Source organism: Galendromus occidentalis, unplaced genomic scaffold (genome assembly GCF_000255335.2).
Source record: "Galendromus occidentalis unplaced genomic scaffold, Mocc_1.1 scf7180000077471, whole genome shotgun sequence".
Classification (NCBI taxonomy): Eukaryota; Metazoa; Arthropoda; class Arachnida; order Mesostigmata; family Phytoseiidae; genus Galendromus; species Galendromus occidentalis.
Window position 1 is genome coordinate 538,859 of NW_003805459.1, and position 15,751 is coordinate 554,609.

The 15,751-nt window shown below is 54.2% G+C and overlaps 2 protein-coding genes across 2 annotated transcripts in view; both read left to right on the forward strand.

Moving 5' to 3' along the window:
* The window catches only part of osa (trithorax group protein osa), a 25,447-nt gene extending 14,465 nt beyond the window's left edge, over nt 1-10,982 (forward strand). Inside the window, exons 2-9 of the mRNA XM_029111825.1 lie at nt 3,761-3,869; nt 3,976-4,113; nt 4,223-5,204; nt 5,594-7,230; nt 7,346-7,524; nt 7,655-7,826; nt 7,975-9,548; nt 9,627-10,982. Coding sequence (XP_028967658.1) covers nt 3,761-3,869; nt 3,976-4,113; nt 4,223-5,204; nt 5,594-7,230; nt 7,346-7,524; nt 7,655-7,826; nt 7,975-9,548; nt 9,627-10,982 — 6,147 coding nt within the window. The remainder of the gene's footprint in view (nt 1-3,760; nt 3,870-3,975; nt 4,114-4,222; nt 5,205-5,593; nt 7,231-7,345; nt 7,525-7,654; nt 7,827-7,974; nt 9,549-9,626) is intronic.
* Nucleotides 10,983-13,194: 2,212 nt separating this feature from the next.
* LOC100905730 (astacin-like metalloprotease toxin 5) lies at nt 13,195-14,314 on the forward strand. The gene is made up of 4 exons (XM_003744646.2): nt 13,195-13,383; nt 13,513-13,730; nt 13,852-14,014; nt 14,098-14,314. The coding sequence occupies exons 1-4, from the start codon at nt 13,223-13,225 to the stop codon at nt 14,312-14,314; spliced, it is 759 nt and encodes a 252-aa protein (XP_003744694.1). The 5' UTR covers nt 13,195-13,222.
* Nucleotides 14,315-15,751: the final 1,437 nt, after the last annotated feature.

A 15,751-nucleotide genomic window follows, 5' to 3' on the forward strand; every position in this document is an offset into this window, starting at 1 on the left:
GGCACGCGCGGACTCTGATGGGCGCTCGCGCGCACGGCACCGCGATGAGAAAGAAGTTGTTACGACTTAATTGGGCTTCTGCTCGTCCTCGTTCTGATTGTCGTCGTCGTCGTCGTCTTCTTCTCCTCCCGGAGTCACACCTCGTCCGCCTTCAAAAGGTGCGAACGCTCGATTGACCGAAATGAAGTAGTGAGCAAATAAATGATCGAAAGATCGAAAATGAGCATGATTCGTGGGGACAGCGTTCAGAGATGGCGATTGACGCCGCATCATACTCCTTGGAGGCGTCGGGAATCACCTATGTCCTCCCGGGATCACCGGGGTGTGCAGATTCGACTCTGTCGCCCCACTACCCCTGAATTTGGAACCTGGTGGAGAAGAATACTTTCGTGAGGAGGTGACCTCGGTCCCGGTGTATTGGTCTCAATGTGACTTGCACAGTTACATGTTGAATTCGACGCGGGGACTTCGGTTGGATCGGCGCAGATAAAGCGACAGCGACTCGTTTCAAGGAACGAGTCGAGTAGGGAGGGCTGAATGAAGAAAGAATTAACGCCGCGCCGCAAGCAATCGTGACAGATAGGCGATTGCAGCTTCATGCTCCCCATGTGATCACGGTTGTAGTGATCGAACGTAGAAGCTCCATATGTGAGCCCGTGGTTCGAACGGGGTTCCTTGAGAGATGCTCCATTAGAAATTAGAGGCTCCATTCGATCAATCGAACCCGAGTCAGGATGCGAAGATCCTGCGGCTTCTGTCCGGTGCTCCCTCTCTTCCACGCAGAATAGGATCACCATTTACCTATAGAGAAAAGTCAGCAGGGACATATCGTTGGACGGGTCTTGAGCCCGAGAAGCATCGACAGACGTGGCAGTAGCATAGTGTACGCGGCATTGAGTTCCGCGCTATCTGAAGGAATCGAACGGCGCCAGATCGGTCGCGCGCCGTTTCGCGTTCGCGGTGTCGTCGGAGCTATTTTTTTTCGACATCCCAAAGCTGAAATCGGACTGACAGAAGCCTAAACGGTGAGCGCCAGCCGTCTGCTGTGGAAGGAAAGAGGATCATTCGGCAACTTAATGAATGGGGAAATCAGTGAGTTTTCTCCCGAATCGAGCCTCAGTCTTATCCCTTTGTCGGTAGTCCGATCGCGTCGATTCTCAGCTGACGATCATTCAGCTTCGCTCTGATAATAATTTGTCTCGGCAACGTTTGATCGATGATTTTAACGGGATCTTGAGGGGAAACTTAAGACCCTCTCATGTCTTCTGTTTTCACTTTCTTTGGCTCCGTATTTTCTCTGCTCTTTCCCTAGCTCAATTATTCGTCCGTCCGTCTGCTCGTCTATACGCTCGTGTGTCGGGCGTCTGATTCAAGGCGCGATTTATCTTTCGCTCAGAATAAGCGATTGAAGACCGTCGTCTCATTTCATCTTCTGATAACACTGAGTTCGTCGATCGAGCCCGAAATTCTGATGACTCAACTACAAACTTACCGGATCGGCGGTCCCGAAGCGCGAAGCATTCATCGAGATGGGAGACAAAGATGACATTGAGCGCTTCTGTCCCGAAACTTATGCGGGAGCGAAGCCGGGGCGAGTCGAGTTACGACGCCGAGATCGTTACGACCCTTCGGTAGATGAAGCTCGGGTCGACTTGACTAATCGCTCCCAGCGCGGATCGTTGGCGGCATTGTTGACCGGTCGATACCAACGCGGCGAGCGCTCCAGACAGTAGCGACGTCAATCGTCATTGACCTAGTCCGAAGAGCCGAAGAGGTCTTGATCAAGGTCGTGTCGTGCTCGACTTCTCGATTTCAATTTTGAAGACTTCGCGGTACCATCGGTCGGTTGGAACTTCTCTGTGTCGGCACGACACCGCTTTGTCTCCCTCGATCCTCTCGATTTGAACCCGGGCTGGTACAAGTCCCCCCTAGCGCAGAACCCTGGAACTCTCGTCCTAGCATCGGAGATCGAACTCTCTTCTCCTTAAGCAATCCAGACTCCTATTCTTGTCTGGCTGCTGTATGGTTGCTACTTTCAGAAGAAAAAGCGGGGTTCAGTGACCTTTGAGCGTGATTGTCACGGCTGTTGTCGTTGTCGCCGCTTTCGGCTAGACATGCGAATGTCAGGGAAACAAGGAAGCTCTGTGCCCGACCTTGAAACATTTCGTCGCCGTTGCGGTCTTCAGAGCGGGCTATGAAAAACGCGATTGAGCGAGCCCCATTTTTCTGAGAACTGACTGCATCGGCTCACAGGCCATCGCAAGTCGATCGGATGAAGTCTCCAACGGTTTGAATTCCTTTCGGGTTCCCAAACCCAACTTGAGAACTCATCAACAGTATGGGGGGGAGGGGGGGAATTCGGGAGCTTAAGAGCGGAATTTTTCGAAATGTCCGAGGAGTATCATACTTGTAGTCTCTCATTTGCTGATGTTGCAAGTGATTCTCTATGGGGTGGCTTATCTCCCGAAGTTTTCGTCTCCTCCACTTCTCCTTGCGAGCGTTCGCATATGCGTGTTTGTTGCGCGATTCCTATCGAGACTGAGTCAGCGCGGTGCGACGGCAGTTTGTTTTTCTTCGAAAGACGTTACCGCCGTACGCACAGATGGAACGACGGCTTTTCGCCGCCGTGTTCTGCTCCGTCTCGGCCAACTCATTCGCTTGCAGCCATCTCGAATCGGACAGGCGACGGCCGAACGAAGGAAGCTGAAGTAACGAACGGGTTGAAGAACAACAACAAGCACCGAGAAACGTTGCCGAACGACGCTGCCTCGGTCCGAAGATGGCTCTCTCTTGGCTCACTGGGTCTTCCTTCTCCTCTTTGATTCTTGATGCCGGTTGCTCCGATGGTGGCGGCACGTCAACATGGAAAGGATGGTCTGGCTGCCGTCCGCCTGCCTGCCTGCCTGACCGCCCGCCCGATCGCTCGTACGAACGAATGCTTTCTGGCTAACCGCTGAGCGAGTGCACCAGCTGACTGACAGACTGGCAGCACAACGCAGACCGACCGACCAAGCAGCGACGGACTGGCAGCTATCTCCATCGTCTTGGTCGGGATTACGGCTTCCTCGTCGTAGTCGGCCGTCTGCTCCGTAGCCAAGCGAGCGAGTGAGCAGCCAACCCAACAATCCAACAGAGCAGCCATCCAAGCCGGGAACTGGTCGGTGCCAGAAAAAAAACACTCTTGAGAGGATGGCCGACCGCCGCCGATAGACGCGGCGAGCGAGCGATCGAGCAACACAGATGACGCACGCGGGCGCTTACCACCGCCATCAGCGTCGCAACCACAGCCGCCTTCACTATAAGAACCGCCGTCGTCGTCCACGACGCGCCGCCGCCGCCAATACCAATACCGGCGAAACGTCAATGAAGACGGACGAAGCCAACAAACACTTTGAACATCGGTCGCGGTCTTTCGTAGACTCGTCCAGACTGCCTGAATAAAACCTCGATTAACACGACGTCTTGAATTTCTGAACGCCGTCGGTCCAGCGCTAAGAAAATCAGCGCTCCCCTCCGCGATCCGCTTCCAAATTCAAATTGAATGACGAATTGATGGGCCGAGGCCGGCATTATTAGTAGATAGAAGCGGAAGAATACAACGGCGGAGTATAGGTCCAAGTGAAGTCGAATCCCTAATTGCTCCTGTAGAAAGTCGAAATTCCCCATCCCTCCCCCCCCAACCACTCCCCCCAGCACCCCCCGGGTCCCGATTGCCCCCTATGGAATTCTCAGGTGATTACAAGCCTTTATTTCGTTGCAGGAGAACCGCTCAGGCGCCGGGGACGATAGCTCAAATGACGGACCGCCGCGAGGGGCTTCACCAGCCTCGAATCCTGGTTCCAGATCGATGTCGCCCTCAGGTTACACCCGTGAGTTTTCGACCGATCGCTCCAGAGGATCGTGTTGATGGAAATTTCCAAGGACACCGCTCACGGATGTCACACCTCTAACCGATATGCTTTCTGTCCCTAACAGCCAATCACGGTGGACCACCCCACGAGGGTTATCCGGGCGGACCGCCGAATTCGTTTGGGCCCGGCGGACCCCCGAACAAAATGTCACCGGGACCCCCAGCTCCGCCTGGAGGATATGGACCGATGGGATACCCTCAAGGTAATTCTCGTTTCCCCCCCCTACTCAATCCCCGACCTCGGGACAGAATGTTCGTGAAACCGAATCCCTATAATCCTTACAATTCAGTGAACGTGTTCCTTTCCTTCAGGTTACCCTCCACGACCAGGATACGGCCCTCCTCCCGGTGCTCCTGGATACGGACAATATCCGCGGTTTCCTCAACAGGGGGGATATCCAACCGGACCTCCGCCGAATCAAATGTACCACCAGGGCGCTCCACCCGGACATCCGGCACATCCTGGCCATCCAAGCCATCCGGCGCACTCGGCTCATCCAGGCCATCCAGGACATCCTGCTCATTCCGGACACCCCGGTCATCCGGGACACCCCGGACATCCAGGCGGCATGATGCCCCCGCCAAGTCAGTATGGGTACCCACCGCCGAGAGGAGGTCCCCCACCTCCGAACGTAACGGCTGGCGGGCCGGGAGGTCCACCGCAGGGTTCACCGGGCTCACCGCGTCATCCGGGAGGACATCCCACGTATTTGAGGCAGCATTTACAACAGAAGATTTACGGTTATTCGAGTCCGATGACGCCACCGATGCAGGAAGGGACGCATCCGGGCGTCCATCCCGCGACTGGTCATCCGGGAATGCATCCAGGAGGTCATCCTGTCGGCCACCCGGGTCCGCATCCCGGCGGTCATCCAGGAGCTCATCCCGGCGCCCACGCGGGAGGTCCCGCCAGAGGATCGCCGTCACCCGCTCCCGACAGATCGATGTCCCCCAGAGCCAACGGCCCGACGGCAGGCAGCGATAAGACCCCTACCTCTCAGCCACCGTCGGCTTTCGACGAAGGGAGTCAAGCTTCGAACGCGTCAGCCTCGTCGTCGACAGCGGATGATTCCAGTTCAAACCAAATGCCTCCAACAACGAACAACAACAACAATAATAATAATACAAATATTAACACTACTACCAACAACAATAGCAGTAGTAGCAGCAGCAATCAAGGCCAAAATCGATTACATCCTGGCGGTCCAACGCCGTCGCCTCGTTCCATGTCCTCGTTTCCTGAAGATTACGACGGAGGTGCGAACTCACGCTCACCGGCTCCATCGCCTCTCCCGCAGGGGCAGCAGTGGCAGCCGCATTCACAAGGTTTTCCCGTAAGTTTACGAAGCTGATGGATTCCGCTATTCGTGTCTTCGTTCATTTTAGAGGCGTCGACGCTGTTCATTCCATGCGTCAACTATCAATATTATTATCAGAGACCATAAAAACAAAAATGAATATCCACGATAATTATGTTCCAAGGGTTCCTCCGTCCGAGGTCCCGAATATCCGTCCCTGGAGAATAATCGGGAGAATTTCCCTTTTCCAGCCCGGACAAGCAGGTTTCCACAACCAAACGCCTCCGTCAGCTCAACAAACAACGGCGCCAACGACGCCCACGACGCCAGGACCCCCAGCTCTTCCGCCGCCGCCGACGACCACGCCAGTCATTTCGAAAGGCAGCAATTCAATCCAAAAACAATATGACCTGGGACCTGAACCCGAACGTAAAGAATTCATCGAGCGGTTACTCCGGTTCAACGAAGAGAAGGGAACGGCTATTACGACGAATCCGACGATCTCCAAACAGCCATTGGATTTGTATAGATTGTATGCGTTGGTGCGAGATCGTGGAGGATTTATGGAGGTCACGAAGCAAAAGGCCTGGAAGGACATCGCGGGGCTGTTGAATGTAGGGGCATCTAGTAGTGCGGCGTATACTCTACGCAAACAGTACACAAAGCACGTGTTACCGTACGAGTGCAGGTTCGACCGGGGTAATATCGATCCACAACCGATCATTAACTCGCTCGAGAGTCCTGCAGCTCGCAAGAAGAAAAACGCGACTGCAGCAGCTGTTGCTTCGCCGCAAGAACCAAATGCCAACTCAAACCCAGCACCCCCTTCCATGCCAGCCGGCCAGTACCACCCTGAGTACCAGGGAGGTCCACCAGCCGCAGCGTCTCCGGCGACGCTTCCACCTCCAGTTGTTACTGTTCCCTCTCAATATCCACCTCCGCCCCAGGGTTACGGACCCGACGGCAGACCGCCCCCACCATCTGGATATCCCCCCGGTCATCCGGCCGCTCATCTTCCCCCTGGTCATCCGGCGCATCCAGGGCATCCAGCACACGTCGCTCATCCAGCCCACCCTGGACCGCATCAGGGACATCCCGCTCATCCTGGCCAACCGTTCAGTCATTCAGCCGGTGCGATGCAGCCTGGTCCATACCCACCTCAAGGTCCCCCACACCCCGGTATGGATCCTTCGCAATATCCGCATGGCTACCCCCCAGGTTATCCGCCGCCAGTGCCGCCCAGCTCGCAACAACAACAGCAGCAACAGCAGCAACAACAACAGCAGAGAGGACCTCCTTACCCCCCTCATGCGCAGACTCCCGTTCACGGAAACGGTCCAGTTCCCCCGGATTACCAACAAGGAGTGGTACCGAGCCCGCAGCAGCAACAACCACCTCAACAACAAATTCCGCCTCATCCCCAACAACAACAGTTCGGACCTCCCTCGGGCGTACCGCAACAACCACCCACGAGTCAACAACAACAGCAGCAGCAGCAGCAGCAACAGATGTTGCAGCAGCAACAGCAGCAACAACATCAGCAGCAGCAGCAAATCCTGCAGCAACAACAGCACTTGCAGCAGCAGCAGCAGCAACAACAACAGCAGATGCAGCAGCAGCAACAACAACAACTGCAGGCGCAACACCAACAACAACAGCAGCAGCAGCAGCTGCAGCAACAGCAACAACACCAGTCACCTCAGCCGACTCCGCCACCGGCGGCGGCCAGTCCTTTCCCGGAAAAACCTCCCACTCCTCAGAGTCAGCCGCCGCAGAGTCCCGCAATGATTCAGAGTCGATCTCAGTCTCCGGCGGTCGCGTCTCCGCGCCCGACTCATACTCCCGGGCCACAAGGTGCACCGGAAGCGGGTCCTCAGTCGCCTCATGTGAAGCAGGAGGGAGTTCTTCCCGGTCAGGGTATTCCAGCTACCTCTCAAGCCGTACCGCCGACTCCGACGCAACCGGGACAGCCCCCATCGAGTCCTCACGGGCCGCACGGCTTACCACCCCAGCATTACGGGGGTATGTAGAACACGGAGCGCGCTAGAATTTCCCCGTATACCAACACAGATGCTGAAAAAAACTTTGTATCATCATCATGGATGCACTGAAGTAATCGATTCCTATTCCTTTGTAGGATATCCTCCCCACATGGGTCCTGGTGTACGACCTCCGATGCCCGGTCCCGGCTACCCTGGACATCCCGGAATGCCGCCGACACCCCATCATCAGGGCATGCCTCCAGGTGCTCCAAATCAAGCGCCTCCGGACTCGAGCTCGAACCGCGGACCTCCTTATGACTCCCAAGCTCCTTCGGTCAGTGGAATTTCTCGGACTCACCAGACGGAATCTGTTCACTATCTGATTGTAGGAGAAGCTCCCCCTTCGTGAGCCCAGGCCCCCCGCCAGCCGAACTCGCCCTAATTGAGCAATGCCTTCTTTCCAGAAACCTTTCTCGCAAGGTCCAGGGCACAACGGACCGCACATGCGAGGCTATCCTCCTGGCCCTCCAGGACCGCCGAACATGCGAGGTCCTCCAAGGCCAGAGTTCTACAGCAAGAGGCATCCAGACTTCGTCAAAGAGCAGGGACCTCATTACGGAGGACCCCAAGGCTACGGTAAATATAAGAGTCAAATTCTTCCACCAACCACAGAGACGGAATCACGTATTTTCTCCCTCTTCGGATAGCTTTTCCGTTGTGTCGGAAGTATTTTTCCCCCTTCGCTGAATATCGATCGCCGATCTAAGAACTCCATCGATTGCAGAGCGCGGTCCCCCTGGAATGCCAGGCTATCCGCCGGGAGGAAGACAGAACTCCGCTCCAAGTGGGCCGGGAATGCCCGTTTGGGGTCCGCGGCCGCAGTTCTCCGATCAAAGATGGCCGGGACCCCCTCAGGGCAGTCCAGATTGGCTCAATGCGACGCCTCCCAACAAGATGGGACCCCCGTACATGGGTGCCCAAATGGGCCGTGTCGGTCCTCCGCAACCCTACGGTGGCATGCAGCAGAAGATGCCGCAACCGCCGATGGGCGGACCGGGAACGCTCGGTGGGCTCAGTAATTTGGCGGCGCGAAAGGACCTCAGTATTCCTTCGGACTGCGTTGAAGCCGTGACACCATTGACGACCAAGAGGCGTCGGCTTTACTCAAAAGACGTCGCCCCAGTCGACGCATGGAGACTCATGATGAGTCTCAAATCGGGCCTTCTTGCGGAAAGCACTTGGGCTCTTGATGTGATCTCGATTCTTATGTACGACGACAACACCATTCTCTATTTCGGGCTACAACACTTACCTGGATTCCTTGAAACTCTACTAGAACACTATCGGAAATGCCTCTCCGAAATGTTCGGAATCACCGACGACCTCGAACTGGGTTTCGATTATTCTAAACAGTCGGACCTCAAAGACTCCGAACGGGGCGATAAGGCAGCGACTCGACCGTGGTTCCTACTCGAGAAAGACATTCGAGTACAGAAGGTCGACGAGGCGAAGAGCGCAGAGCCACCGAAAAAATTCAAACTCTCGAAAGAAGCACCGATGCTCGACCTGAGTTTCGCCAAGCGTAACAACGTCACGTTGGACGGAAAACCAGTCAAGGTTCGGGAACGAGTCACGCCGAGCGGCTTGCTGAAGTTCCTCGAGAAAGGCGGTCACATCGAGGAGCCCGAGCCGTGGGAGGATTTCGAGGGCGGCTACGACCATTGGGCTCGAGGGGCCGGCGAAATAACATCTCATATCATAACCCACTTCGAGAGCGAAAGGCAGAACGTTCGATTCTGTCGACTCCTCAAGGGGAAAGACGGCAAATCCGACGATCTCGAGTGGGCTTTTCGTCTGCACGAAGAACAACGAGCGGGTGAGAAGATTGCAAAACCATCGCCGCCATCGCAGCAGATCAAGAAACAGCAGCAGCAGCAGCAGCGACGAGATACCCGGGCAGAAGACGACGAAGAACAACGACGACGACACGAAGACGAAGACCAACGACGAGAAGATATCGAGCGTGAAATCGAGGACGTTCTCTTCAATGGCGAGCTCAGCGACGACGAGGTCCGAAGCGCGAGGAAAAGACGGCGGGAGCAGGATATGGACGACGAAGCGTACACGCGGGACGAACCGTCCTTGTGTACGTTGACCGACCAGCAAGAATCGCTCGGCAAGCGAACCGTCATCTTGTCGACAGTGATTCGCAATCTTTCTTTCGTTCCCGGCAACGAGACCGAGCTCGCGAGACATTCGGGCTTGCTCTTGATAATCGGTCGGATGCTTCTGCTGAACCATAAACACAACGCGCGTAAACCACGAACGGCGCACTCGAAGGAATCCGTCAGGGAGGCCGCAGAAGCCGCTGCGAAGAGCGAGCCGACTCCGGGCGACTCAACGAGCAGCCTCAACTCGAGTAACGACGGCATCGAGCAATGTTGTTCACTCACAGCTGAAGACGAGTGGTGGTGGGAGTACTTGGCCATCCTCCGGGAGAACAGCTTGGTGACGCTGGCGAACATCTCAACTCACCTCGATCTCGAACCCTATCCCGAGGAGATCTCGCTCCCCATCCTGGACGGACTTCTGCACTGGGCCGTTTGTGAGTCGGCCTGCGCCCGGGATCCTCTGTCGGGCGTTTCGAGCATTTCGTTACAGAGGCTTGCGGTCGAATCGCTCTGCAAGCTCTCGGTGCTGGAGATGAACGTTGATCTGATGCTGGCGACACCCCCGTGGTCTCGGGTCGATCGTCTCATCGGTCAGCTGTCTCGGTGGCTCGCGCGCGGCGAGGATCAAGTGCTGCGGGAGTTCTCGGTCGTGCTCATTTCGAACATGGTCCCAGCCGACAGCTACGTGTCGAGGGCGGTAGCCGCCGCCGGCAGCACCGTCTCGCACCTTTTGGCTTTCGTCGAACAGGCCGAACAGAGCGCACTGAACGTCGCGAACCAACAGGGCATCAACGCGTTGCGCGAGAACCCGGAGCTCATGGGCACCACCTTGGACATGGTGAGGCGAGCCGCTGGAACTCTGAAGATTCTGGCGCGAGTTCCGGAAAACCGTCCATTGTTCGTGCAACAGCAACAGAGACTCCTGACGCTGGTGATGTCGCAGATCCTCGACCAGGGAGTGGCCGCCAACGTCGCCGACGTCCTCTACCAGGTGGCTCAGTGTGACGATCCTCCGGAGCCGGCTTTCGAGCCACGAGCCGAAGTCGAAGCCGAGAAACCCGAGGAAGAAGAGAAACAGCAAAAACAAGAGGAACAACAGCGAGAGCAACAAGACGACAAGTCGAGCAAGGGCAGCTCGGTCCACGATGAAGAAATGGACGAGGTCGACGATGAACAACAGAAACAACATCGGCAAGATCAGCAGGATTCCGACAAAGAACGTCTCGGGAAAACCGATCCAGAGGAAACGAACGAGGAATCCAACGACCAAGAAACCGTCTCGGAGTCATCGGCAACCACGGCGCCCGCCGAAATCGAAGAGGAGTCCGTAGCAATGGAAACCAATTCCAACCACAACGGGGTTTCGATGAATTCTCTCAATACGTCGGAAACGTCGACGACCACCGCGATGTCCGGCGAGTCGATATCCGAAAGAACCGAAACCACTAACTCCTCGAACGAAGCCGAGCCGATGGACACGTCGACGACCGAGAACGGGGACGTTCAAGAGAAGACGAAACACGAGGGAAACGCCAAACTTAAAGACGCTCTGAGCAATAACACCAAGTCGCTCAAGGAGGATCAGGAATCGATTCAAGCTGCGACCGCGGCCGTTGCTTAATATATTCATTCACTCACTCAGTCACTCGCTCAACTACCAAGGAAAATCAATCAGTTTTCTAATCATCATCATTCCCGCGCCAGGTCCTCACATGATCGTGAGCCCCGCGTCTGCCGACCGAGGGGGAGGTCGCATTCGACGGGACGCTGAACTTGTCGATGAGGATGAACGGTGACGAGTACGAGGCTGACTATGGTCGCTGCAGGCTGTGATGGAAATGGTGGCCGATTGATTCGAATGTTTTCCAACGGGGACCGCCGACTCGATCGATTGATCTGTCTATCTATCGATTGGTGCGCTCTTCGTTTTTGTAGATAGCGTATACATATGAAGTTCAATGAACAGGCAGGACGCGGGACAGTCGGGAACCGGTCGTGATGGACCGGATTTCCGAATACATAGCTAGCTAGATAGTTAACGAGTAGGTAACGACCGTGAAGCATCAACAGCGCAACCATTGTCGTGCAGGTGGGGTATCCGGGAGCCTCCATTATGGCGGACTCGAACAGCGTTCGGATCGCGCACCCTAAACTCTGGAATTCCAAAGGGAGATTGTGTTATGACCGGAGTTACAATCCTGGAGAGTGGCGAGCGTCGACCGTGTGGCTCCTCAGTTTCGTGCTCGAAGTTCGTTTGTTCGCTCGCTCGCTCTTCCGTCCGATCGATCGGTGGATGGAGGATTTTATTAATATCACACGGGACGAGGAATTGGGGGATTCCGAAATTCCGTATAGCGAGCCAAGAGGGAATCGACGGCGGAGCGGGAATGTGGACATCGCTCGCCGACTCGAATGATCGCGAAAACATGGTATAGGAGAAATACTACTCTGCGAGACGCTCTCTTGTGAGCCCGCAGGTGACATGAGGAGGACTGGTCGAAGAACTCATGTCGACAAACGTGCCGCTGCCGGTAGCCAGACAAGAGAAATGGATGACCGACCGATTGATTACTGACGGATCGATTGATTGATTGACTGACTGACCGATTGACTGTGACCACCAGAAAATGGTTTCCCAATCTGCGACGGATGTCGCCGGACGAGAGTTTTCAAAACCTTAGTATATAAATGATGTGTATAGAATTTTACTTTTGCTATCGACCTTCTTCTCAGAGAGGCCTCTTAGGTAGTGAACACAGACAGGGAGGGACAGACTTACGGAGTTCTAGGCGAACGGACGTTTCGAACGCGCTCGATCATTGGAAGACAAGAAACGTTCTTCCGATGGACGACGACCACGGGGGGAAACGACGATGCAGAACAAAGCGAAGACCGACTGGAGCGGGCAGCGATCCATGCTTAGGCATGGCTGCGTTCAAAACACAAACGGTGACAAGAAACCTTACTTACCAACAAGAGAATGTTCAATTTGGAATTTATGTTCTTCCTCATTCGAACGATCGATGAGCCAGTGTATTTTAATCGTACTGCGGTGACAACTTCTCGGCGGTACGGACCGTGATAGACGAAGGAACGAAGTTGACAAATCATGGAAATGAGGAATCCGCGCGAACACACAAAAAACACCGAGTCGAATGATCCAATTCATAACTGTGAATAGTAGTAACCTTATTCGAGCAAATGCTTTTTTCTGGAACTCCCACTGCGAGGTGGGAATCGGAAGTTATACGCGGAGAAGATGCGGATTGTCTTAAAAATGATGCTACCGGACACGGGGGGCGATCACAGAGAGCAACTGTCTAAACAGTTGAAGGAGGAGTGGCTCATAACAAACAACAAAAACAAAAATCCACACTGTATATGGTGCAAAGTAAATGTGTACAGTAATTGAAGAATAAATTGATTATACGTATTCTATGTCTCTTCCTTCACATTCCATTTTCCTAATCCCACGGGCTCTATCGTAAATCGAGGGAGCTGACCATTAGGGGGCTAGTATCCTATGCATCGATCCTCAACTCTATTGAGGGCGATTTCGGTCATCGCCGAGGAACCAGGACCTCCAGACGTGTTCGAGACCATACAGATTATAATAGATAATTATCACCAGCTCGAGCTGTAGACGTCCCTGACAGGCGAATGCCAAAATTTAAGGAGACCGGCATCATTTCCCAGAATTCGAGCCCGAATTCAATCAAATTTTCGCCCGCATGAATTCTCGCACATCGAGTGAATATGCTCGTGATGGGGCTTCAAGCATGAGGGCATCGGGAAACTCTAAAAAAGTCGAACTCGGAATTCTGAACACTCAATTGCTCGGCGAACTTGTGCCGACCCAAGATGAGAACGCAAGGCCTAGTTCTTCTCATGGCGGCGTCCCTGTTTTCTGCGGCTGCCTATGACGTGGACGAAATCCTCAAGAACTCCGCCATGGAGAATGAGCAGTTGTTCGAGGGAGACATTTTGTCCCTCGGGAAGAACGCTATGACGGCGAGCTGGAAGTAAGCTTCTCGAGCTCGGAACGTGGCCTGTCGACTGAGTGAGATGTTTTTGCTAATTTGGTGAGCCATGAGACAGAGGAAAATTGGGCGCACCTCCTAATGCGGATGAACGTGACATTTGATTTCAAGGAGGTGGCCGAACGGTGTGGTGCCGTACGTGATCGATGCGACGGCTGAGGCGGATTCCAAAATCCTTCGCCAAGCCATGGAAGACTATCACGAGAACACTTGCATCCGTTTCGTTCCGCGCACCAATGAGAACGATTACATCCGAATTTTCAAAGGTCAAGGCTGTTACTCCATGGTGGGCAGACAAGGAGGACAGCAGCCGGTTTCAATAGGCAGAGGTATATGCATAACGGCATTTGGGGAACTCAAGGTCTCCCCGTCGTGATCCCCGCGGGGGATTTCGAGTTCGGTGGAGCGTGGGATACGTAGGAGGAGAAATATCGAATCACCGTATTTTAGGATGCGCATACGTCGGGACGATCATCCACGAGTACGGACACGCCATCGGGTTCTACCACGAGCATACGAGGTCTGACCGAGATGAGCATATCGATATTTTCCTTCAGAACGTCGACCCAACATATCATTCGCAATTCACCAAGCTCAGATCCTGGCAAAACAGGTGGGTACCGAGACGCTTATCGACTCGGCATCGGTGAGCCGGAGTTCTTTGTCGAAGGGTATTTGAGGAATCATTCTCCCCAGACTATACAACAATTTCGATTACGACTCGGTCATGCTATACGGATCGAAGAGCTTCTCCCGCGTTCGAGGAAAGCCGTCCATGTCGAAGAAGAACGGAGAAGCGATCGAAGAGGTCTACAATCGGAAGGGAATGAGTCAGTCCGACATCGAGCGCGTTAACAAGCTCTACGGCTGCTCACCGAAAAAAAACAAGAGCGAAAGCAAGAAGATGCGATAGCCAATCGAGGAATCGGGAAAACTTAAAGCGAATGAATACAAAGTGCGATTTGCTTCGTTTTCATTGGAAATCGTCCACTACTGAAACTCCACCGAATTCTTCACGGTGCGGGAAAACATCAGCTGCGATGATGAAAAGAAAAAGCAGTCAGAAAACCGAGGACTCGTCGTCTTCGAGGTCTTCGCTCGCGAACACGTCCAAAAAGAGAAAACACTGAATCATGGGAAGAGAGTTGGTGCGGCCGTGACGGGCGTGTCGCCATAAGTGCTCAAGGGAGATGGATGAGTAACGCGTGTCGAAATCATGACTGCGTTCCGACATAGATCTCCGACATTGATCCGGTGAATTTGTAGCCAACTAGTCCACCAGCCGCCTAGTCAAAATGATGCCTCTTTCCGGAAGGTTTGTATGTACTCATGTCTCGACTGTGCTTGAGCAGGCCTCCGACGTACCGAGCGAGCTCGCCCATGCTAATTCGGATTGGGGCCGAGAAACTTACGGCGGCAAGGTTCACAACTCCCATGATCGTTGCCGAAGACCGATCCCGAGACAGTCATCCTCTAAAATCCGATCATTCCTCTGACTGAGGCTTCGAGAGTTCGTTCACTCGTCCGTCAGCGAGCGAGTTAAATAAGCAACCACCCTCTGCCCGGTCTCCTTACCCTCAGAACTCTTAGGCCGGGTCCGAGCCACTAGAGGATCGCTACAGGCGCCGATCACACGCCGGCGAGCTACTCTTCTCTTAAGTCGGGAACTTGAGGATAACATAAAGGTTTGTCAATTCCTAGTCTTGAGTGGAATAGTCAGTGTGCTTGCGGAAAAACCGGGACGGCTCCGACAATCGGTCCCCATCAGAATCGGATTCGACTGCAAAGTGGATGTCGGAAGGGTGCCTGTACAAGTGACAGAAGTTCTTCTGAGCTTCGAATACTTGGGTGTTGTTGAATATTCCGGTCATTCGACCTTGTGCGACCCGACGATATACTCCGATGGTGTTAGGGCTATCTCAGTGGGTGTAGTTGGCCAGCAGAGTTAGCAAGCCAGTCAGACGGACGGTTCGTGTAGCTTGATGAGATGACACCAGCACCACCAACTCAACCGGCACCACCTCTGTAGCTAAAGGGTCTTCAGCCTTTGGTCCGTGTTCGGCCATTTCAAAGTACTGCCTATATCGCGAGACACCGCAGCATCTCGAGAGAATTCCCGGAGACGAGCTATTCACTCGTTCTCCGGGAGAGAATCCCCGTCGACTCGGTAGCGTCGGGAGACCTCTTTCTAGTTTCCCTGGGTAGGAATACACCGAAGAAACGTCGGCCCTTGCTCTTGTCAAAATCAAGAAGTTCCGGAATGTATCAACGGAATATTCCGAGCCAATCCATCCACGCTCCTGTCCTCGGAGTCGGAGAACTGATCACCCTCGAGCCTTTAAATATAGTT

Bases quoted from the DNA above. Each gene is read 5' to 3' on its own strand.
- LOC100905730 (XM_003744646.2), top strand. From the start codon at position 13,223: ATGAGAACGCAAGGCCTAGTTCTTCTCATGGCGGCGTCCCTGTTTTCT. The intron at 13,384-13,512 runs GTAAGCTTCTCG...TTTGATTTCAAG, and splicing joins GCTATGACGGCGAGCTGGAA to GAGGTGGCCGAACGGTGTGG. The intron at 14,015-14,097 runs GTGGGTACCGAG...CATTCTCCCCAG, and splicing joins CTCAGATCCTGGCAAAACAG to ACTATACAACAATTTCGATT.